We start from the raw sequence: 22,082 nt of genomic DNA on the forward strand, positions 1-22,082 counted from the left end.
TCACTGCCATAAATGACTCATAGACATTGCTCTAGTGACTTGGCCACAGCCCCACCATAACGAAATCCCAGAATTGGTGGCTGTTTGTGGCCTGATATGCCAAAATCTGGATTCTGTATATAAAAACTACATTAAAAATGTCACTAGTAGTTCAAATGGAACATGGAAAAGCAGAACTACACATTAGTTCAAAGCCATTTCAGCCTGTGTACCCCGAGAGTGTGGCAGGTCTGCCTGGCCCCGCGCTTCGAGGCCACATGTTGTACTAGTGAATGTTTAGAGATAATGAGACACAGCCCAAGAAAATCACATCCCCATGGTTTTTGTTGTTTTATGCTTTTTTGTTCTTTTGGGTTTTGTTTTGTTGTTTTTTTTTTTTTGCTTTGTTTTATTTTTTGGTTGTTTTGTTGTTGTTGCTTTTAGTTTGGTTTCTTTAGAAAATGAAAGGACCCTGACATCACGCTGCTTACAAGGGAGTCCATGGATTGCCCTCTTGAGGTCTCTGGATGCCAAGACTTTGAAGAGACCCACACAGGACTGGACTTCTTAGGTCCCTATCCCACTTCCCGAGGGCTTAGGAAAGAACCTAGAACTGCCTGGCTTCGACTGAAATGCAGTCTAGGATGGGAACGTTATTCTAGAGACTTCTGTATAGAGAGAACGGCCCTGCCTGCATCCATTCTGTTCACACATTTGCTCAGCTGGCATCCCGGGGCCTGTTCTGAAGCCCTCCGGGTCTCAAAAACTAAAGATGGTGGCATGGACCTTGCCTCCTGCAGTCACCAAGCTGCCCTACGGGTCATTCTCACCTAACTCCCAGCTCCCTCACTGGTAAGGACAGCATGGTGGGCACAACCATATCTCCCATCATGCCATACCTTGTGCCGCACCCTTCTGCCGTCTCATCTCTGTCTAACCCTCATGATCCTCCTGCAACGGCAAGGATCTGGCCCAGGCCAGCCACCCCATCATTATCAACCCTTCATCCTCAACCTAGTCCCTCCACAGACATCCTGTCAAATGCAACAGAAGCCTAGCCTTCTCTTGCATGCTTTCCTGCCTCATTCCAGCCAAGCTCCAGAAAGCCCACTGCAACTAGAGAGCTTTTTCTAACAAATACTTGGCAGGCACCAGGCTGAACAGTGGATGTGCTACGTTTGCCTCCTCTGAGGGAGATGCCTGGCTTACACAAAGGAAGCAGAGGACATTGAAGAGAATTATCTCAGGGAAATAGCTGCAAGACCAGAACTTGTTGCTTTGGAGGGCTAAAACTGTGACTTCTCCCTTCCCCGCACCCTGCCAGGTTGACCCTGCATTGTTTATACACGCATGTGTCTGATCCCTAGCATCTTACTCTTGTTTCTCTAGGGGCCTGAAGGAGTGTCCCGTTCCTGGTGGCCCAGATGACAGGAGATAGGAAAAGGGAAAGGAAGGAAGGGGGCTCGCGTTGTTCCGCCCACACAGCACTTTATCTCGAGATGAGCTTGGTTTTAGCTAGATCGAGGCTGATCTCAGTCCACTCTGATCTGAGCTTGCCCTTGAACTGGTCAGCAGACAATTGTTTTCAGGAAGGAGAATGTGTACCTCACTTCAGACAAAGCACAGAGGCTGGGTGGCACTTCTGTTTCTTTCCAGAGAAGCTACAGACAAGGCATCAGCAAAAATGCCAGCTATGAGTAACTCAACTTGAGGTCCCCTGGGTCTTGGTACTCCATCTCTTTGATGGACAGCCCCAATCCTCTTTCTGGAACCTAGACATGCCATCCAACTGCTAGCCATCCTTGTTCCCTGAGTCCCTTCCAGCTCCCAGGGTCAGAAAGAATCTGGGCCCCGGGGATCCCTTCTTACCTCCTACTTTCAGGTCTTTTTCCACTGGGGCCCACTCAGGGCCCTGGCCACAAAGAGCCTACCTCAAACCCAAAGACTGAAAAAATGTTTTAATAAATACAAAAATCTCTAATAATGACTCTGCTCAGCTCAGGGGCAGCAGGAATGGTGTGAGGGAACCCTTGGCGCTGAGTGAGGATAAATTAAAAATCCCAATAAGCCAGTGGCATTATGTACAGAAGAAAAGAGTTAGGCTTCTGGGGCAGAGGCCAAAAGAGAAACGGGGCAGGAGCTAGCATGGATATGGCCTTGGTCTGACCCAGCCGTCTTTCCCCTCGTAGAGTTGCAGTTCCCAGAGGTAGTAGGGGAGGAGAAGAAGCAGAACAGAGGCGCTAAAGGCACTGGGCTTCCCATAGGAGAGTCAAGGTCCTCAGCACCGCTCCTTCTCCCAGCTCGGGCCCATCCTCTTGGTCATGTGGCCTTCTGGACACACTCCCTAGGAGCTTTCAGCTTCTTTGTCCAGCTCTGGAAGGGTTCTAGTCTCAGGGGCTGCTGAAAACAGAAGGGAGTGAATATTGAAGGAGAAGAAGAGCAGGGTGGTCTGGAGGGAGGCATGGGGATCCGTCAGAACATTTCTGCTCCAGTCCCAGAGAAGCCCAAATTGTCAGAGCGAGTCAGCACACATCGCCTGCATAAGCGCATACGGTGCTTAATTGCCCTGACCTTCAGAAATCTCACTTATAAGAAAATGGCAATAAGTGGCAAGCCTGGAGGGGTGGGCTGGGATGGCACTCACAAAGCAGATAGCAGTTCCCACCTCCGCGGGGGCACCCTTCCCTCCCAGGTATCATACTGCCAGCCCACAGCAGCTGCCCAGCTTCCTTCACTTACACCTTTGGGCTGTGCAGTGGGAACAGCATCGACTCTCCTTCCCTGAGCCGCAGGACAGTGGCAAGGAGCAATCATCCCGCTCACAATGGGGTACCCCTGCCTGGTACAGGATGGAGAGATACTGAGGTTCCCCAGAGGACACTGTGGTCTTCAGCCTCTTCATGAAAAGCCATCTCCAGGAATCTCCCTGAGAAGGTTTCCCTGCTTCAGGCCAAGTATATACTGCCCACCTCATGCAAGGCCCCCACTTACCCCACATCTGCAGGTAATACAGCTCATCTCCCCAAAGGGGGGTACTGATGGGTGCCAGCTCTGATTCTCTGGGAACCACTGTCCAGCAAAGCGACACCCCCGAGGCCCATCAGCCTGCATGGGGTCTCCCACCTTGGCCTGGGACCCTGACCCTACTGTTGGGAAAAAAAAAAGACGAAGTCAGTCCAGAAGGGTCAACTAATTTTAACTTCTCTTTGAATCCCTATCAACTAATAGTTTCTGGTACTTGATAGGTGATAAATTTGGATGGATGGATGGATGGATGGATGGATGGATGGATGGATGGATGGACGGACGGATGGGAGATAATGGATGAGAGATGGATGGATGGGAAATGGATAGATGAATGTATGAAAGAAGGATGAGTGAACAGATGGATGGAAGATAGATGAGTGAATGAATGGATGAATTACAGATGGGGTGGACAGATGATGATGGATGGCAGGTAGTTGAATAGATGCATGGCTGGGTAGATGGATGGATGGATGGATGGATGGATGGACAGGTATATGGATGAATGGATGGATAGGTGGATGGATGGATGGATGGATAGGTGGATGGATGGATGGATAGGTAGATGTATAAATGGATGGATGGATGGATGGATGGATGGATGGATGGATGGATGGATAGGTAGATAGATGGATGGATGGATAGGTAGATGGATGAATGGATGGATAGGTGGATGGATGGACGGACAGACGGACGGACGGACGGATGGATGGATGGATGGATGGATAGGTAGATGGATGGATGGATAGGTGGATGGATGGATGGATGGATGGATGGATAGGAGGATGGATGATGGATGGATAGGTGGATGGATGGATGGATGGATGGGGAGATGGATGGATGGAGGGATGGATAGATGGATGGATGGATGGATGGATGGATGGATGGATAGGAGGATGGATGGATAGGTAGATGGATGGATGGATGGATGGATGGATGGATGGATGGATGGATAGGTAGATGGATGGATGGATAGGTAGATGGATGGATGGATGGATGGATGGATGGATGGATGGATGGATAGGTAGATGGATGGATAGGTGGATGGATGGATGGATGGATGGATGGATGGATGGATGGATGGATGGATAGGTAGATGGATGGATAGGTGGATGGATGGATGGATGGATGGATGGATGGATGGATGGATGGATAGGGAGATGGATGGATAGGTGGATGGATGGATGGATGGATGGATGGATGGATGGATGGATGGATAGGGAGATGGATGGATAGGTAGATGGATGGATGGATGGATTGATGGATGGATGGATAGGGAGATGGATAGGTAGATGAATGGATGGATGGATGGATGGATGGATGGATGGGTAGATGGGAGGCTGAGGCGATAGAACTGAAGCGCCATCACCTCACTCTACAAGCACGCACATCCTCTCCACTGTTTTTAGCTCCACGGCAGGCATAAGTAGGGCTCAGTAAATGAGAAGCTCCTCTCCTGTCCCCATCACACACCCCCGAACACAGGTCAGAGTCTACCCCAAACCCACGGATGAGGCCTCAGTGCCCAAACCTCTCACCTGGACACTGTTTGCAGCAGTCAGTGGGGTTGGCACGGACTGGCTGAGCACAGGCCAAGCGAGGGCACTGCACCTTCTCACAGTGCACTTCTCCAGTGGCCCCCTGTAGGCATCCATTGAGAAAGGGTGTCAGGAAGAGAGAGTCATAACCCTGCTCTCTCCTTTCCCCACCTCAAGTGAAATAAATGTGCAGCCTTTTACTCAGAGGCCTGAGCCTGCCATATAGACCCAAATTCAAATCCTCATTGTATCTCATAAGATAGTAGTGTGCTGCTGGGTGGTGGTGGCACACACTTTTAATCCAGCACTCAGGAGGCAGAGGCAGGTAGATCTCTGTGAGCTCAAGGCCAGCCTTGTCTACAAGAGCTAGTTCCAGGACAGCTAGTACTGTTACACAGAGAAACCTTTTTTCTTGTCTTGAAAAACCAGAAAAAAAAAATACAAGGGACCATTCATCAAAATACATCCTGAGTCCTCTCCCCCCATCAAAGATGGGCTTTGCTCTCTAGGCAGCCCCTCCCTGGTATCTGCAGACCCAGCTGGGTTACCAGAGAAGATTATGTATCCATACCTTGCAGGTGCAGACAGCACACTTAATTAAGCCAAAGGGGGGCACAACAGGGTGCCACCGGGTACCCGCTGCTCTCCAGCTCCGGTCACCATCAAAATAGCAGCCTGGTGGGGAAGAGTACCCAGCTGCCATTAGTATTGACCTTGTCAACTGGGCCCACAACCAAGCCTCAGGTCTGTCCTGAGCCTAAGCAAGAGCCAGTGACTACTACTGTCAACTGCCAGGTGTGCTTAGAACCTGCGGCCTCAGCTTCCTCCAGACACACACTCTGTAGCCCCCTTGCCCTAACCCAAGGGCTTCTTTGGATCTTCTAGCCCCGGACCCACCCTCCCAGCTCACCCTCTCCTGGCTCCAAGTTTGGTAGCCCGGGAAAATCTCTGCTGCGTTGCTTCTCTGTGGAAACAAAAAAAGGGTGAGGCAGAGTGGCCCCTGCTTCCCACCCTTGAACACTCCTCTCCCATAGACACCCCTCCACTACCTTTCCTCCCCTTCAGGACATTCACCTGGACACACGGGACAGCACTGGTCCAGTGCCTGCACCGGGTGGGGGCAGCTTAGTGGTGGGCACACTACAGGATCGCAGATCACTGTCCGTCTCTGTAGAGAGAGGCCAAGGCTTTGAAGATGCGCTGGGCCCCTTGCCCCAGACCCTGTGGCCATCTGTGCCCTACCCAGACATCCTACCTGGCAGGTGCAGAGTGAGCAGAGTGGGTCGTAGTTGGGTGACCAGCGAGCCCCGTGGGGACGCTGCTGCCCCTCGAAGAAGCATGTGTTAGGGTCTCGGGACCTCCCATGACTGCCATGTTTGGCTGGTACTGGGGCTTCAGGCCCAGGTCCAGCAGGCAACACAGGCAAGGCAGCTGCCTCTCCATTTGGAGCCACTGGTAGCCGCGCTCCTTCTGAGGCCAGGTGCAGACCTGCCACCTCACACTGACTGTCAATGTGCACCTGTGAAAAGAGAGGGACCCTGAGGTTGGGCTGGCCCCACCCCTCACATCTCTAACCACCGCTGCTGGTGGTTGACAGGAGCACCCAGGCAGAGACCATCCACTTCGGTACACATCCCAGCTGCGAAGCGAGGGTGGTGGTGGCTCCGTGCTTCTCGTTAGCAAGAATCTAATGCTACCACCTTAGGGATCAGAAAGCAAAAGCAACTGCGCCATCCCCACATACCTGCCCACGTAGTTCCCCTCTGGGGCTACTCTTGGTGGTGATCAACAGGGAGGCAGTGCCCTGCGCCAGGTGCCGCAGCAACACGGGCTCCAGGTCTTTGACCACACCCTGAGCCTGCAGACAGACCAAGTGAGGGGCAGGAACAAAGCACTTGAGAGGTTTTCTATCATTTTATTTCATGTGTATGTGGTTTGGGGCCTGGTGCCCACAGAGGCCAGAAAAGGGCATTGGATTCCCTTGAGCCCAAATGACAGATAGTTGTGAGCTACCATATGGGTGCTGGGAACTGAAACTGGGTCCTCTGGAAGAGCAGTCACCCCGCCGAGCCACCTCTCCAACCCCACAAGGCATTTGACAAAGCCTACGGTCCCCAGTTTGCAGGTGGAGAAACAGAGGCAAGCCATTAAGGTCTCTAAGATGGAGGCCAGGTCTCTCTGATTCCAAGTCTACAGCAGCCCACACCACTTCAGGGGCGTGGTCCATCCCACCTACTCCTTTAGAGACTCAGGACCTCTATCCTAGAGACCATTTGGGACAGAGGACACAGAGAAGAAGATGCAAACATAACAAAGGCTGAGTCCCATTTATACCTAGGCCTGACTGACACCTCAGACCATGCCCACTTTTTACCAGGCCGCCCGCCCTCTCCGCCTCAACCATAGGCCCAAACAGCCCTTCAAGCTAAAGGGCAGAAAATATCCAAGCTTCTCCCTCTCTCTGTGTCCTTACCTCTGAGCCATAGAATCCCTTCAGCAGCCGCTGGGGCCCTGGCACACCAGGAGGCCCGAGGAGGTGGGCAGTGACAGTGCCTTGCTCTGAGCCACCAAGCCCAGCTAGTAGTACTTCATAGTGTAAGTGGCAATGCGTATCCAGGGAGAGCCAGGCATGACCTGCCGCCTGACTTCGCACCGGGGGCAACACTAGGGCCCCTGCCAGAGGCACAGGCAATCCTGAATCCAAACAGACGAGAGGTGACAGGTGAGGAGAGCGAGCTCCCACTCTCAGCATACCCCGTCCCAGACCCTGGGGCCTGGAAGGCACTGTCCAAGTCTTAGATTCCAAGTCTAAGATCCAAGTCTTAGATGTCCAAGTCTTAGATAAGCAAGTCTTAGATTCCTTATACGCTCACTTATATGACCACTGGGAGGGTTGGCCAGTGGCAGCATCCTATACATCCCCACCCCTCTAAATGCCAACAAGAACCAGGCAGGCAGAGGAGGCCACATGAGGCTCTGGCTCCCTGCCACTATCCCTCGGATGCTTGGTGACAGGTCAGAGGATACGGAAGGGCAGGTGGACCCTGAAACACTCACTGTCATAGTGGGCACTGTGCCCGCTGTAGGACAGGGCAGTCACATGCCCCCGAAGCTCTCCATCGGGGAAGTCCTTGGTGCCAATATTCAGGAACAGCTCATTCTGGAGCAGCATATGAGCCCCTCGGGCACCCAGGCCAGAGCAGATACCCACAGCCTAGGGGTCAAAGAAGGATGAGCCCTCTCAGCTTCCAGATTCCAAGGCCTTTCTGTGTTTTGTGCCTCCACATACATCCTTCCTCATGCCAATAACGCCAGACAAGAACCTCGCAGGTCAAGTTTCAAGGCCCTCCTCTCCACTTCCTAGGCACACAGCAACCCTTGAAGAGCTACTTAGCATTTAGTCCTTACTTCCTTATCTATGGGAGGGTACTGTGGGTCAAAAAATTCATACATAAAGCAACCAGGGCAACGCCCGACACAAAAGACTCCAGAGTAGCACCCCACTTATGGCACTGTTCTCCCTGCCTGGTGTCTTCTAGTTAACTGTGAGCTTGCTGAGGGCGAGGGCAGGGTCCCAGCCTAAGCTGTGCTAAAATGTGTCAAATGAACAAGGACTCATTGAGAGAGTCCGTGAGTGTGTGAAGAACACTGCACACCCCTATTCAACCAACCTGGCTTCCCGCAGCCCATGTATTGGCAGCCCTGGCACAACTCTGCCTGGGGCCCTCACCATGTGTCCTCCCAGCTGGAGTCCAGCCATGTGGCACAGGACAGTGCGCTGGTTCTTCCGCTGAGGCTTGGTCTCGAGTGTCATGGCCACCACCTCGCTACCTGTACCTACCACTTGCACCTGGTGGGCAGGGTTGGGGGAAGGCAAATGGATTGCCAGCCAAGACCTAGGGCCTTTCCCACTGCTGGTCAAGGCTCTGCCCTGCTGCCCTCCCTACCTCCTACAGCTTCTGACTCTTACCTGATAGATCAGGGAGCCATTTCCTAGCAGAATGAAGCTGGCTGAGCCAGCAGCACCCGTCTGGACTGGGACCAGGGCGTCAGCCCCACAAAGGACGCTTTGAAGGACTGCAGGGGGCAAGACAGGTGGCAGCAAACTCGTCCACACCCAGAACCCCCAGGAACTCTCCCCCACATCTACTTTGGCCTCTCCTTTAGCACACGTTTGTGCCTCTGAGTTGTGTGTGCCCACGATGCCAAGCCCCACCCCGCCTCACCATCACAGCTCCGCCTGGTAGTAATGTATCCACTGATGCGTAGCTCTGGCCCACCTGCCCTCTCTAGGACCATCTGCAACTCCCCCAGCACCAGCCAGTCCATCTCTTGGTCTGTAAGGCTGGGCAGCACCTCAGCAAAACCTGGCTCCTGAGAACAGAGCGGAACGTGGTAGGCAACAAACAGCCAGAGGCCAGGGCAAGCAGCAGCAAGATTCAGGCCTTCCCTTACCTGTGCTGAGCTGTTGGCCTGGAGCTCTCGGAGTGGCTGTCCCTGGTGGAGAATCTGAAGCTTCAGGGGAACCTGAGCTGGTCCTGCAAGGGCTGCACACGTGAGCATTTCTGAGAGATGAGCACCCTCCCTATATTTCATGGACATCTTTTCCACTGCTTACCTCCATCCCTGGGTCCTAGCAGACCCCGGAAGAGCAGCAAAAAATGTAAGGAGTCTTCTGTGTCACTGAGGGTGAGCAGGGCTATGCCCCCCACACCTCGAGGCTGTGGGTCTTCCAGTGTCAGGATGGCACTGAAGGTCTCTGGGGAATAGAGGATCAGGACAGCCATCAGAAAATCCTCTCTTGAGCCCCCCTGCCCTGATAGTGAAGGCATAGCCCTTTATATCTGAGATCTGCCCATTCCCCCTACCTGCAGCCAGAGCGCCTTGCCAAATGAGAGGCCCCCAGACTTCTCCTGAAGGATGAGTGGCTGTCACAAGAGCTACATGCAGCTGTTCTGCCCTCAGGAGCCTCAGAGACAGTCGAGGCACTGCCCGCCACACCCCACAAACCTAGAGCAAAGAGACAAGAAAGTCTAGAGTCAGTATACAGGACAAGCCAGCTAAGAGACCCATTCCTGATGAGGGAGGATTATGGAAGGGAGACCCCAGACCCTCCTAAGAAGAACCCAGGATCCTTGAGTTTCAGTCCTGGCTTACCACTTTCTAGCCAAATGACCTTGAACAAATCACATTCTGCTATTCTGAGCCTCAGTTCCCTCCTCTGTAAAATGGGCATCATAATGTCAGGGCCTTTCTCCCACTGGGCTGTTGTGAGAACCAAAGGAGGCAATGCAAAGCATGCTCTCAGCAAGTGCCCATTTTGGATAAGCACTCATAAATGGCATCATCTCACCAGGCCATCCTGGGTGGGGGCAGCAGGGTGTTCAAACAGGATGTTGCCTGTGGGATCTGTGAACCGAACCCTGCTGGGGCGGTCCAGCCTGTGAAGAAAGGTCCAGTGAGACTGGATCCTGAACCTACAGGTTCCCTTTCCTGTCCCCATTAACTGCTCCAAGCCGCTGCTCTTTCCCCGGTCTCACCGCTGGTAGGAGATAGAGAAGCGAAGACTTGAGCGCTGCAGAGAGACCCGAGCGCGAGCTACCGCCTGCGACCTCGATCCTGTCAGCAGCGCCACGAAGTCTGTGAGAAGAGAAGATGGTCTGAGTACTGCCAACCCTTGCCGCTGGCCCCAGACTTTGTCAGGTCCACCTCCACCCCAACCTACCCGTGTGGCCATCAGCACGCGTCCGCTCTCCAGCACCGGGTTCCCCTCGATCGCTGTAACTGCGGTGCTCTGGGTCCCTTGGATACTCGAAGACTAGGCCAGCTGGCTGGCGATCTAGCATGCTGCGCTCTGTGCCGGGAGTAAGGAGTAAGGCCACTCGCTTCATCAGGGTACCAGGAGGACCAGTCCTCTTTCGCGATCCAAGCCCTACAGAACCTAATGTTGAGCCTTCCACCCTCCCTAACACGGGGCACAGCGGGCCTCACCCTGCGGGCAGGTCTGGCAGCAGTGTCCTGGCAGCTGGCGCGGCTGCCTGCAGGCCAGGGTGGGGCACTGGGGTTTGATGTTCTTGCAGCTGACCCTGCCAGGGCCCCTCCCACGGCGAGCCCACTGAGGCTGATGGCAGAGAACACAGAGAAATTAAGTGAGTGCAACGTGCAACCATCAGACGCCAGGATAAGATCCTCTGCTGGAATCAGTCAACTCTGCTATTTACAAGTTACATGGCCCTGGACAAGTTTCTTAACTGCTCTGAGCCTTGACGTCCCTGTCTGCAAAGTAAGGCTAATAATGTCATTTATCTAGCAAGGTTGTAATGGGAGGGGGGGAAGTTGGCTAAAAGCCAACCACATAGTGGGCGATCAATAACTGTCAACACCGCAGACTTGAAAGGGGTTTCCCCGGATTTGAGGACCAACCTTCCCCTGAGCATCTCTACGGCTTAGGACGCCAGCGTTCCGCTACCCTCTAGGGTAGGACGGGCAGCTGCGGTATCCACTCACCGCTTCACAGGCGCACAGCACGCAGCGCATCACCCCAAAAGGCTCCCCCAGGTCCGGGTGCCACGTCTCGTCCAAGGCATAGACCTTCCCGCCGAAGGAGCAGCCTGTGGGGACGGGCTTGGCTGGCGGCCGCTGTCCGGTTGCTCGTGCCGTAATGCCTGCTCCGGGTTCTGCCCGCCAGGCCCTGGGTCCCTTGGCACCGTGCGCATTGCCGCCTCTGCTTACCCCTCCCGCCCTCCCGCTACGCCAAGCCACCTGCGCCCGGGGCCCTCTCCCGGTGGGTGCAGACTTGCCCCGAGCCAGACTCCCCGCCCTCGCCTCCCCCTGGCGCCCACCTACCTGCCGCTCCCCGAACAGGCAGCGGCTCCTTCTCGGAACGGATGGGCAGCGCAGGGGGCTCCGGGCCAATGCCACCGGCCGGCCGCGAGCCGAGGAGCAGCAGCCCGAGGAGCAGCCTCGGGGCCGGCGGGGCCGGGAGGCTCGGCATGACGCGGAGCGGACAGCTGGGGAGGCGGGCGGGAGGAGGGAGCAGGAGAGGGAGTAGGGCAGGACCAGAGGCGGGCCAGCGGGAGGGGGCCGGGGCCAGGAGGGGGGCAGTGGCGAGGGGCTCGTCTCGCAGTCGCCGAGTCCGCTCCCAGCCGGGAGGGGCGGGAGAGCGCGGGCGGCTGGGCGCTGACCCGGGCCGTACGCCGCTCTAGTGCCCTAGGCGCCGGCTCCGGCCCGTTTTATGCCCGCGCCAGGAGTCCCGGCCCGGGGCCTCCTCCTAAGCAAACGGGGCGCGGCGGCGGCTCCGCAAGGAGCCCGGCTGAGCCCGGGGGGTCCGGCCCAGCAGCAGCGGCCGGCTCGCGAGTGGGGGAGGGGGACAGGCTGGGACCCGGCAGGGGAGGAGGGAGGGACTGGAGGAGGGGGGAGCGGAGTGGGCAGGGGGAAGGGAGGAACCAGGGGGCGCAAAGAGGGGGAGGAGAGGCGGGCTTCGACACCCCCACACACACTCCTTGAGGCCACCCCTGTGGCCAGACCAGGAGGTGGTGTCCATCCCAAGACCGGAGCCTCGGGCTAGTGAAAGGGCAGACGCTGGGCCTCCGGCCTGTGCCAGTCATGGGCAGGATGGGCCGCTGGAGGATGAGGACTTGTCTTGGAAAAGGACAATGATCTTCTCCTGCCTAAGACCCACGGCACCCTCCTCCTCCACTCTGGCTATATTCCTAGTTGTCTTCTAGGGTCTTTCTGGAGCTCCCAGGGACAGGGACCAAGTAAGAAGCAAAAGGTCTTCCCTACACCCAGTGGAGTAATAACCTCCGCCTTATAACCTGTTCACAAGTCCATTCAACCATCACCTGGCTTTCTCAGCCTTTCTCTTTATCCAAGGGACCACCCTCTCCCTCTCCAGTTCATCCCCAACCTCCTTTGTCCGGCTTCTCTAGTCCTGCCTCCCCATCTCCTCCACCCCCATTTTTCCCACTATTCCCAGCACCGGGCTTCCTAATCTTAGGAGGCATCTCTTCTTATTGAACTAGAGAATTCCGGGATCTGGGCCATACTCCTTAGTGGACAGCCCATCCTCAGAGAAGGCGCAGGAGAAAGGCCAAGGAAGAACAAGGGAGAGAGAGCGCAAGGTCAGGCCAGGAGACCCCTGAGGACAGAGACTGTGGGGAGACAATGACTGAGGAGAAAGCACAGGAGCTAGGGCCAGGGCCAAAGGAAGAAAGAGAGGAGCCAGCAGAGAGTTATTGTGGGGGAGGCTCAGCAGCTGTCTTTCCTGAGACAGGGACAGATGGGGCTGGTTATTTCTCTTGTCACATGTATAGTGGTAGGAATGGAAGAGGGCCATTGGGCAATCAAGGGCAGGCCTGTACACAGCAGTGAGTTTAGATAGCCAGGTCCCTGTTCCCCCAGTAGAAAGAAAGGCACCTGAGTCCTGTCAATCTGTCTGTTTTTCTTTCTTTTTTAGACAGATTCTCAGTATGTAGCCATGGCTGGCTTGGAACTCACTAGGTAAACCAGGCTAACCTCAAACTCAGAGATCCACCTGCTTCTGCCTCCCAAGTGCTGGAATCAAAGGTGTGCTTTAGGCCCAGTCTTAACAAACACGTACCCCTTCCCTGCCCCAGCTCCTTCTAACTGCCCATGGCCTCTTTCCTATAGCATGGTCAGTCTCTAACACAGGCAACACCTAAATTGCCAGTCGAGAAAGAGCAGTGCCAAGAAAGCTAAGGTGCTGTTGGATTTCGGCAGCAGGTATAGCATTCAGGGAAAAGAAATTGGGAGAGCTAGGAACTGAGACTCTATCAATCTAAAACAAGACCTCTCTTTTCCATGGACAAATGTATCCCATTTTAGTCCAGATTGCTCCTGGACTATACCCTCTCCTCTCTCCCTCATCCGGATCCCAAGGTCCCAGGTTCCCTAGGACATGAGACAGCTCCCCTCTGTAAATCCTCACTGGAGTGTGTGTGGGTGGAGGAGCTGGGCTCAATTCATGGACCATGGTCCAGGCAGGGGCTCCAGGTCCAGTAGGTAGGAAAAGAACTCGTCATTTCCGGGGCCTTCACCAGGGTTTGGTGGCTCACAGCTTTCTGATTGGGTGGAAGTGGCCTGGGCAGGCTTGTGACCCTACTGCAGAGGAGGGGCTGTGCCCCAACGAGTGTCTTCCTACCTACCTGCTCCCCAGAGTACTGCCTGCGGTGCACCTTGGTCCTGGAGCCCTTCTCCACCCGGTGAGTGACAAGCACAGTTTGGGGTTAAGTGAGGGTATGGTATGAAGAACAAAAAAGAACTGGGCTCTTAGCTGGGGGAGGGGCAGGCAAACTGGAACCTACAGGCACTGACCTTTGTCAAGAAGAGTGGAGCCTTCCCAGAATGGGAGGAGCGGGACAGAGCAGGGAAAGGGGGTTGGGTACTGGTTTATGAGGGACTATTCACAGACTTGGTCGAATTCAGAATAGTCCTGGCTGCCTCAGGTCCATGAGAAAATAAGAAAGGAAGTGTGTGTCGGGCCAGAGAACTCGGCACTAAGGGACATAATCCTAATCCCCATTCTCATATGGTCATTCAAGTTAGCTTAAGGTTCTGAATCCTGGGCTGGGAAAGCTGGGTCAGGTGAGCCAAGGCACAAGAAGAGGGAAATGGGAGGAGGGTTTGCGTGTGTTGACAGACCTACAGGAGATCCCAATATTGAATCAGGTGCAGGCCTCTTTGCTCAACTTGTGAATAGTGGGGGGTCCTCTGAAGGGACTGGAAGGGATCTGGAGGGGGCGGGGAGGCAGGTGCAGCTGAGATGGGTGCATTGGCAAGTGTCTAAGGTGAGACAAGCCATGCAAGGTAGGTGGTATTTTGCTCTCAGTGCCTCATCCTGGGCCACTTGCCTCAGGAAGGAAGTCCTGGTACTGTCAGCCCTTTGATTTGAATAACGGGGCATTTCAGAACTTGGAAGTCCAAACAAGAGTCCCAGGTTTTATTTGTGGGGTGAATATTTGTGGAGGAAAGAGTGAGAAGCTGGTGTCTCTCTTAATTCCTGCTTCTGGTGGTCCGTTATATGTTTATCCACTCTCCCGCCTCAGCCCCACTTCCAACATTATGGCTGTTCACACATGCACTCCTCTGTCACTTCCTCTTTTTAGCTGATAACCCATTTTTTACTCTCCCCCAGATTTACACAACACTTCCGTTCTTTATTCCCGTCCCACATTCTCACCCACTAACAACCAGTGTTGCACAGAATTTGAGCCCAACTATGATATGTGTATAGCCAGGTGGTGGTGGCACACGCCTTTAATACCAGCTCTCGGGAGGTAGAGACAGGAGGATCTCTGTGAGTTCCAGGACAGACTCCAAAGCTACAGAGAAACCCTGTCTCAAAAAATACAACAAACAAGCAAACAAAAAACAAAACAAACAAAAAAAATGTATGTGTATATGTCAGGTCCTGCTGCGCTCAGCAGGGCAACAATTGGCAGACAGGGAAGCAAAGCCATATCAGAGACACTGAAGAGCCCTCACAAAGAGGGGATACTATATGCTTCAGTCACAAGAACACATGGGAGCAGATGGAGCGCTAACAGCTCTGGCCCTGGCCAGCTAGCAGCTCCGAGCATGTGTTTCCCCATGCCAAACAGTCTTTGCTTTGATACTTGAAAGCTTCACTTTCTCTGTCATTTTCAGGATAGCTTCCTTGGCCCACCTGTGTCCCACACCACTCTGCACAGAAGTATAAGAGCTCAAGCCGCCTCCATGGCCCCAGGAAAGATTCAGGGGAGAGGCCCCATTCAGGGAGCCACTCCAGCCAGATACCCTAGCCAGAATGGAGCTGACTGGTAAGAAAACACTCGGGGAGCTAGGAACAAGTTCAAGAATGGCTTGGTGCGGTAAGAGGTGGGGACGATGCTACGGAAGCAGAGGGCTGGGAAACCCAGGCTCCCAAGGAAAGGGGTTTGTCTGGACAGCAGACCCCTAGGTTTCAAATAGGATCCCTAAGTCACCACCTAAGAGTGATTTTCTCTTTACCGACCTTTCAACTTCACTTCTCCTCATCTAAGATTTGCTCCTGGTGGCCATGCTTCTCCTTACTGCAAGAATAACTCTGTCCAGCCCAGCTCCTCCTGCCTGTGACCCCCGACTTCTAAATAAACTGCTTCGTGACTCCCATCTCCTTCACAGCCGACTGGTGAGCATCCCAAGCACTAGGCCTCCTCTCCACCTAACTGATAAGGTACTCACTCTTTCATGTCCTCTTACTTCAGTATTGTCTTTGGCAAGGCCACAATGTCCTGGTCCCTCCCTGGCAAGGGCTGTGATTTGCACTAGAGTCCTTTAAAGGTCTAGTGTGGGTGTGGTACTAAGGGAGAGAGCACCTCAGTCACGGGCCACCATCCTGCTCTGTTTCAGCTTCTTTCCTCCCGACCCATCTTTCTTCACAGAGTCAGTGCCCTGACATCAACCCTCTGTCTACACCTGTCCTGCTGCCTGCTGTGGACTTCAGCCTGGGAGAATGGAAAGCCCAGACGGTAAGAGCATCGATGACTGCTCCCCCACACGTGCAAGGTATAGGATGCTTGCCTTGAGTCAAGGCCAGCCTCGGAGGTACTATGAGTCCAGGCCAGCCTGGGCTACAGACTGAGACTCCCATCTCAAAAAAAAGAGAAAAAAGGGGGGATGGGAGAGAAATCTCCCTAAACCCTGAAATCATCAGATTCCTACTATTCCCCCACAATATTTTTGTTTTTAATCTGTATAGGTGTTTTGCCTGCATGCTAGGAATTGAACCTGGGTCATCTGGAAAAGCAGCAAGTGCTCTTAACTACTGATCCATCCCTCTCTAGCCTCCTAAAATTCTTGAGTTCCCTACAAGTCTCACCTTCAACTTGGGCACCTTAACCTAATTTACAGTCACCAGTGACGAGATCTTGAGGAAATGATAACAAATTTCTGTCCAATATATCAAATAGGCTTGGCTGGTGGCTCATGCCTTTAATCTCAGCACTCAGGAGACAGTGACAAACAGATCTCTGTTGAGTTCAAGGTCATCTAGGGATGAGATGAGACTGTATCTCAAAATGTATGTCTGTGTACAGTGTGTGCTAAATAGATTTGAAACTTAATACCATAAAAAGCCGGTTAGGAGTCTCTAACCTTTGACCTATTCTTATTCTTGTTCAATATGATGATTATTTTGTTTTTCAAGACAGGGTTTCTCTGTAGCTTTGGAGCCCGTCCTGGAACTCGCTCTGCAGACCAGGCTGGCTTCTAACTCACATAGATCTGCCTATCTCTGCCTCCCAAGTGCTGGGATTAAAGACATGTACTACCAGTGCCTGGCTTCAATCTTTTTTGTTTTGTTTTGGTTTGTTTTTTTTTTGTTTGTTTTGTTTTTGAGACAAGGTTTCTCTATAGCTTTTGAGCCTGTCCTGAAACTAGCTCTTGTAGACCAGGCTGGCCTTGAACTCACAGAGATCCACCTGCCTCTGCCTTCCAAGTGCTGGGATTAAAGGCATGCCCCACCACCAATGGGCTTTCAATCTTATTTTTTAAACCCATTTATTTATAAATATGGTGGGGTCATGCCATGGTGTACATACGGGGGTCAGAGGACAATCTGCAAGAGTCATTCTCTCCTTCTACTGTGTAAGTCCCAGAGACTGAAGTCAGATCATCAAGTTTGGCCACAAGCATCTTCACCCTCTGAGCCATCTCGATGGTGCCACAATCTTCTTAGCTGGCATGAAGGAAGTCTGAGCTACTGCCCACAGGTGACAGAAAGCAGAAAGTATCACTAAAGTATAGGCAAAATCAAGATTCAAACCCTTTGCTGGGCATGACGCTACAAACTAGAAATCCCAGCAGCTCGGAGGGCGGGGCAGAAGGATGAGCGGCAGGCTATCTTAGGGTACACAGTGAGAGCCTGTCTCAAGAAAAAAAAAAAGCAAAATCCAGCCAGGTGGCACATGCCTGTACTCCTCCGTAGAATGTGCTTCCTTTTCAGGTGTCCTGGGGTCCTGGGTCTGGAGAAGGATGCTGGCTCTATGGACCACAGCTCTAGCTCGGTGCTCGTGACAGGGTCTCCCTATGTATTCCGGGCTGGCCCTGAACTTGTGAGCCTCCTGGGTCAGCACCCCTAAGTGCTCTGCCATTTGTTGAGTCCCTTCCCGTCCTCTTCGTGGTTACCGGGACAGTCCTGTTGCTACGTTTAGCTTAGAAATGGCACAGCAACTCTGTAGCGGCAAAGACAGACTTGCAGCGCCGCAGCCTAGAGCTAAGAGCTGCACGCAGGTAGGGTGGCTTTCTGACCAGAAGTCCACGCAAGACCAGGCTAGGTGGATGGACACTGGAGTTACTGAAGCAGAGGCCAATGGCCAGCAGTTGGGAGATTGCGAAGGAATTCCTGTGATGGGTGGGACCCTCATCCTGTCCAACTCCCGGCTCCTATGATTCATCCCGCTGGCTACTCCTATGGGCTCCCCACCCGTTATTAGCACGTTTCTGAAGCAGACCACTTCTGTTTCCCAGGAACAGACCAAGGCACAGGACATTCTAGGAGCAGCTACCCTTCTCCTGGAGGGAGTGATGGCAGCGCGTGGACAGCTGGAACCCTCCTGCCTCTCTTCCCTCCTGGGACAGCTTTCGGGGCAGGTTCGCCTCCTCTTGGGGGCCCTGCAGGGCCTCCTAGGGACCCAGGTAAGTCCATGGACAAGAGACCTCTCTCTAAAAACCACCGTTACTCAGTCCCTCTAAAGACTTGGGGGAGACAAGGGATTCTGGGTACCTTCAGTGTAAAAAGGCTGGCCTATAAGGAGTGCTGCCTCCCAAACATAACACCTGGCTGCTGGCAATGACCTTTTCCTCCTTAGTCAGGAGAGGCCTGGTACGTGGGCCTGCTCTCTGGCCTCAGGCCCATCCTCTGCCCTCAGCTTCCCCCACAGGGCAGGACCACAGCTCACAAGGATCCCAAGGCCATCTTCCTGAGCTTGCACCAACTGCTGAGAGGAAAGGTGCGCTTCCTGCTGCTAGTAGAAGGTCCCACCCTCTGCGTCAGGCGGGCCCCGCCAGGCTCTGCTGTCCCAAGCAGGACCTCCCAACTCCTCACATCAAACAAGCTCCCAAACAGGACTTCTGGATGGCTGGAGACGAACTTCAGTGTTGGAGCCGGAACTCCTGGCCCTGGGCTTCTGAACAGGGTTCACGGACTTGTGACCAAGGTTATCCCTGGTCAGCTGAATCAAACCTCCAGGTTCCCAGACCAAATCCCTGGACACCTGAACAAGACACACGAACCTGGGAATGGAACTCACGGGCTCTTCGATGCAGCCTCTCTTCAGACCCTGGACGCCTCAGTTCTACCAGGAGCTTTGAACAAAGGCTCCCTGCCACCCAACCTCCAAAGTGGACATCCCCCTTCTCCTACCCGTGCTCCTGATGGACACATACTCTTCTCTCCTTCACCCACCTTGCCCACCCACAAGTCTCCACCCCAGTTTCACCCCCCGCTTCCTGATCTCTCCACCACTGTGCCTACCTCTGCCAGCCCGCGTCCAGTTGCAGTGTACCCCCACTCCCAGAATTTGCCTCAGGAAGCGTAGGGTACACAGGCACAGCCAGCATCTGCAGTGTCTCTCAGACATAAGCCTTCCCCAGAAGAGGCAACTGCAGCTACACTAGACGGTCCTGCTTTCCCTGAATCCCAAAGCCCTGGGAAAGAGCTTCACGGGACAGGCGATCATAAAATTTCAGGAACTATTTTTTTAACCTATCAACAATATTCATCAGAGCAGCTAGTTATCTTTGGTCTATTTTCTGTATAAATTTGAAAATCACTAATTCTCTCTATGTGTTTTCTACAAAGGCCCAGACCGGCCAAGTCTTCAAACCCAGGTAGAGATTAACATTGTATCAGAAAACAAAAAGGTCATTTCCTTTGCTCCAAATTTAAGGTCCCCCCCCAGTGCCCTCATTCCGTTCTGTCTCAGTGAGACTGGTCCTCTTGATAAAGGAATAACAAGTTACCTCTTAGACAGGCGCCCCTATTTAGAGACAAAACTGAGCCTGTAGGAGAATGAGAGCATCCAAGAGCCAACTAAAAATCAAGGGAGCAATATTCTCGGGGCAACAGATCTCCTGGACCCTGCCTCCAAAGAAAGCTAACAGGAAGCCTGGGGAACCCCATTCCCCAGGTAAGGCTGTGCAAATGGTTCAGTAAAGACTAGACCTGGATATGGCAGCTGAGCAAACAGCTAAGTGCATCAGCAGCTCAGCAGGAGCTTAGCCAGGCCTGGGCTCCTGCTTCCCTCCTGTGGAGGTCAGGCGGAAGTGCAGGAAGTGGCAAGAGTAAGGCTCCATAGCTCACACAGCAGGACAAGCAGAGCAGCTAAGGCTCCTTCTACTTCCCACAGATACATCTAAAAAGCAGCCTTGTGTGACCACCATGAACTCCACTGGGAACCCCCCAAATGAAGGCAAACTTCTGGGGTTTTGCAAGTTAAGTGCTTTGTTGGTGCTAGAAGTTTACAATACACAAAACCGAAACTGTGTTGCCGGGGTCAACCTGCTTCCCCAGAGCCTGTGAGAAGGCTGGTGGGAGCGTCTTCCTCACTCCTGTCCCAGAGTAAAGGAGGAGGCTGCCATGTAGGCGGAGAAGCCAGGATCTCAGAATTCCAAACACTGCCACAGCAAAAGCAAGAGAACGGTGTTCTTCACAGAGGCAATAGGTGCCCCAGAATCACCACACACACACACACACACAACTCTGTATGGTAGATATTATCCATCTGTTCCACACATGAAGACACCAAGACCAGAAGGGCTTCCTGATGGTCACATAGTCTTCAGGCAGAAAAAGGATACCCAGCCTGAGTCGCAGCCCGTTCACCTACCCAGTATGGGGGCATCTGATGCCCTCCAGTGAGTCTATGTAATACAGAGATGTCCACATCCTTGGAGAGTAGGTACACTCTTGTGGTTTGTTTGTTTTTTTCAAAATAGGGTTTCATTGTGTAGCTATGGCTATCCTGGAACTCACTTTGTAGACCAGGCTGGCCTCAAATTCAGAGATCCGTCTGCCTCTGCCTAATGAGTGCTGGGATTAAAGGCGGGTGCCACCACCGCCCAGCTGTAAATACATTCTTAAGAAGCTCTGAGAAGACCGGAGCGTGTGGTGGGGACGATAATTCAGTCATCTCCAGGTGTCCCTGTGGGCAGAACCTGGGGCAGAAGTCAACAAATGCACAAAGCTAAAGAATGTTATCAAAATCTGAAAGTGTCAGTTTCTAGGCAAGAGTAGTTTACAACACTACTAATTCTAGGATAAGTATAATTTGTAATTTGTTGTAACACTAAAGGAGGTTAAACTTAACACTTTTAAAAATAAATTTAGGAGGACAGGCTCCAAAGCTGCAGAGAAACCCTGCCTCAAAAAAAAAAAAAAAAAAAAACCCAAAATGAATAAACTTAGGGTGGGTGGGATGGCTCAGTAAGTAAAAGGGCTTACCGTGCAAGCCTGACATGAGTCTGACTCCTGGAACCCATGGAAAAGGAAAGAACCAACTCCCAAGGTTGTCTTCCAGCCTCATCATGCACGCCATCACATGCTGATCCCCACACTTGCACATACATATCACACACAAATAACAAAAGTTAAAAGGCAAAAAAAAGTTGGACATGGTGGCACATGCCTGTAAACTCAATACTTAGGATGTAGATACAGGAAGATCAGTTTAAGGCCACCTTCAGCTATACAAGGACTTTGAGTCTAACATAGACTGTAAAAGACTCTTGTCTCAAAAATTAATTTTCATGGCAGGAACATAGCTAAGTAGTAGGGCTCTTGCCAGCACACACAAAGTCCTGGGTTCAATCCTCAACACAATAAAACACAGCACAGAAGAGCTAGCACCCAAACAAGATATACCAGAGACCAAAAATGAGGGCTTTCAGCAGTCAGAAGACAAGTGAGGATGTTGAACCAACACAGCTGACGTTCCAGGCATCTAAGAAACTGGTTTCCACAATGTAAACCAACCTGAAATCTGCCTTCTTAAGACGAACCCTGAAACAAGGTGTGTCGGTGCATGCCTGTAGCGCATGTGGGGTTGAGGCAGGAGGGTCACAAGTCCAAGGTCTCCCTTGATTATACATAGGTCTCAGACCAGCTGGGATTTCAGATTACACCTCTAAAAAATTGTTTTAACCCTGCCTGAAGATCCATCCAGCTCAGCGATGTGACACTTGCCTAGTAAGCCTTGGGTTTGATCCTTGTACCATCAGAACAAAAGCAGAGTCTAAACCAAATCATTCTGTGCAGTTGATCCCACCATTTCTTCCCCACCAACACACACACAAATAAGTATGCTGGCAAGACGGCTGAGCAGCTGAAGGTGGCCATCAAGTCTGACCACGAGCACAATGGCAGGGAAAAGGACTCCTCAAAGCTATCTTCTAACTCACACACATACAAGTAAAACAAATGTTTGAAAAATGTTTTTAAAGGCTTATAAGCAAAGCACATTTCTACTTAAGTCTCCCTTTTCCTTGCAGGGACAGTCTGTC

The 22,082-nt window shown here is 52.7% G+C and overlaps 2 protein-coding genes across 11 annotated transcripts; one reads left to right on the forward strand and one right to left on the reverse strand.

Annotated features, from left to right (window-relative positions):
- Positions 1 to 1,922: 1,922 nt before the first annotated feature.
- Chrd (chordin) lies at positions 1,923 to 12,000 on the reverse strand. 5 transcript variants are annotated; one of them, XM_085685331.2, is made up of 23 exons: positions 11,388 to 11,881; positions 11,049 to 11,218; positions 10,533 to 10,662; positions 10,267 to 10,395; positions 10,082 to 10,181; positions 9,895 to 9,982; positions 9,410 to 9,551; positions 9,160 to 9,300; positions 8,997 to 9,079; positions 8,768 to 8,915; positions 8,512 to 8,618; positions 8,272 to 8,391; positions 7,599 to 7,755; positions 7,015 to 7,235; positions 6,286 to 6,399; positions 5,797 to 6,060; positions 5,616 to 5,709; positions 5,452 to 5,505; positions 5,113 to 5,216; positions 4,542 to 4,644; positions 2,971 to 3,125; positions 2,719 to 2,818; positions 1,923 to 2,379 (listed from the first exon to the last, which is right to left on the reverse strand). In XM_085685331.2, exons 1-23 carry the CDS (start codon positions 11,533 to 11,535, stop codon positions 2,324 to 2,326), a joined length of 2,928 nt encoding a protein of 975 aa, XP_085541457.1. In that variant the 5' UTR covers positions 11,536 to 11,881; the 3' UTR covers positions 1,923 to 2,323. The 5 variants fall into 5 exon arrangements, with proteins under 5 accessions (XP_085541457.1, XP_048309768.2, XP_048309765.2 ...); XM_048453811.3 differs by having other exon boundaries at positions 1,923 to 2,376; positions 11,388 to 11,877; XM_048453808.3 differs by having other exon boundaries at positions 11,049 to 11,152; positions 11,388 to 11,876.
- Thpo (thrombopoietin) lies at positions 10,657 to 19,358 on the forward strand. Of its 6 annotated transcripts, none has more exons than XM_087902163.1 (6): positions 10,657 to 10,824; positions 15,210 to 15,361; positions 15,584 to 15,756; positions 15,965 to 16,051; positions 18,051 to 18,218; positions 18,452 to 19,358. In XM_087902163.1, exons 2-6 carry the CDS (start codon positions 15,349 to 15,351, stop codon positions 19,118 to 19,120), a joined length of 1,110 nt encoding a protein of 369 aa, XP_087758289.1. In that variant the 5' UTR covers positions 10,657 to 10,824; positions 15,210 to 15,348; the 3' UTR covers positions 19,121 to 19,358. The 6 variants fall into 6 exon arrangements, with proteins under 6 accessions (XP_087758289.1, XP_087758291.1, XP_085541458.2 ...); XM_087902165.1 differs by lacking the exon at positions 10,657 to 10,824 and adding an exon at positions 13,218 to 13,765 and having other exon boundaries at positions 18,464 to 19,358; XM_085685332.2 differs by lacking the exon at positions 10,657 to 10,824 and adding an exon at positions 13,471 to 13,765.
- Positions 19,359 to 22,082: the final 2,724 nt, after the last annotated feature.

Source organism: Myodes glareolus, chromosome 2, assembly GCF_982192425.1.
Source record: "Myodes glareolus chromosome 2, mMyoGla1.1, whole genome shotgun sequence".
NCBI lineage: Eukaryota > Metazoa > Chordata > Mammalia > Rodentia > Cricetidae > Myodes > Myodes glareolus.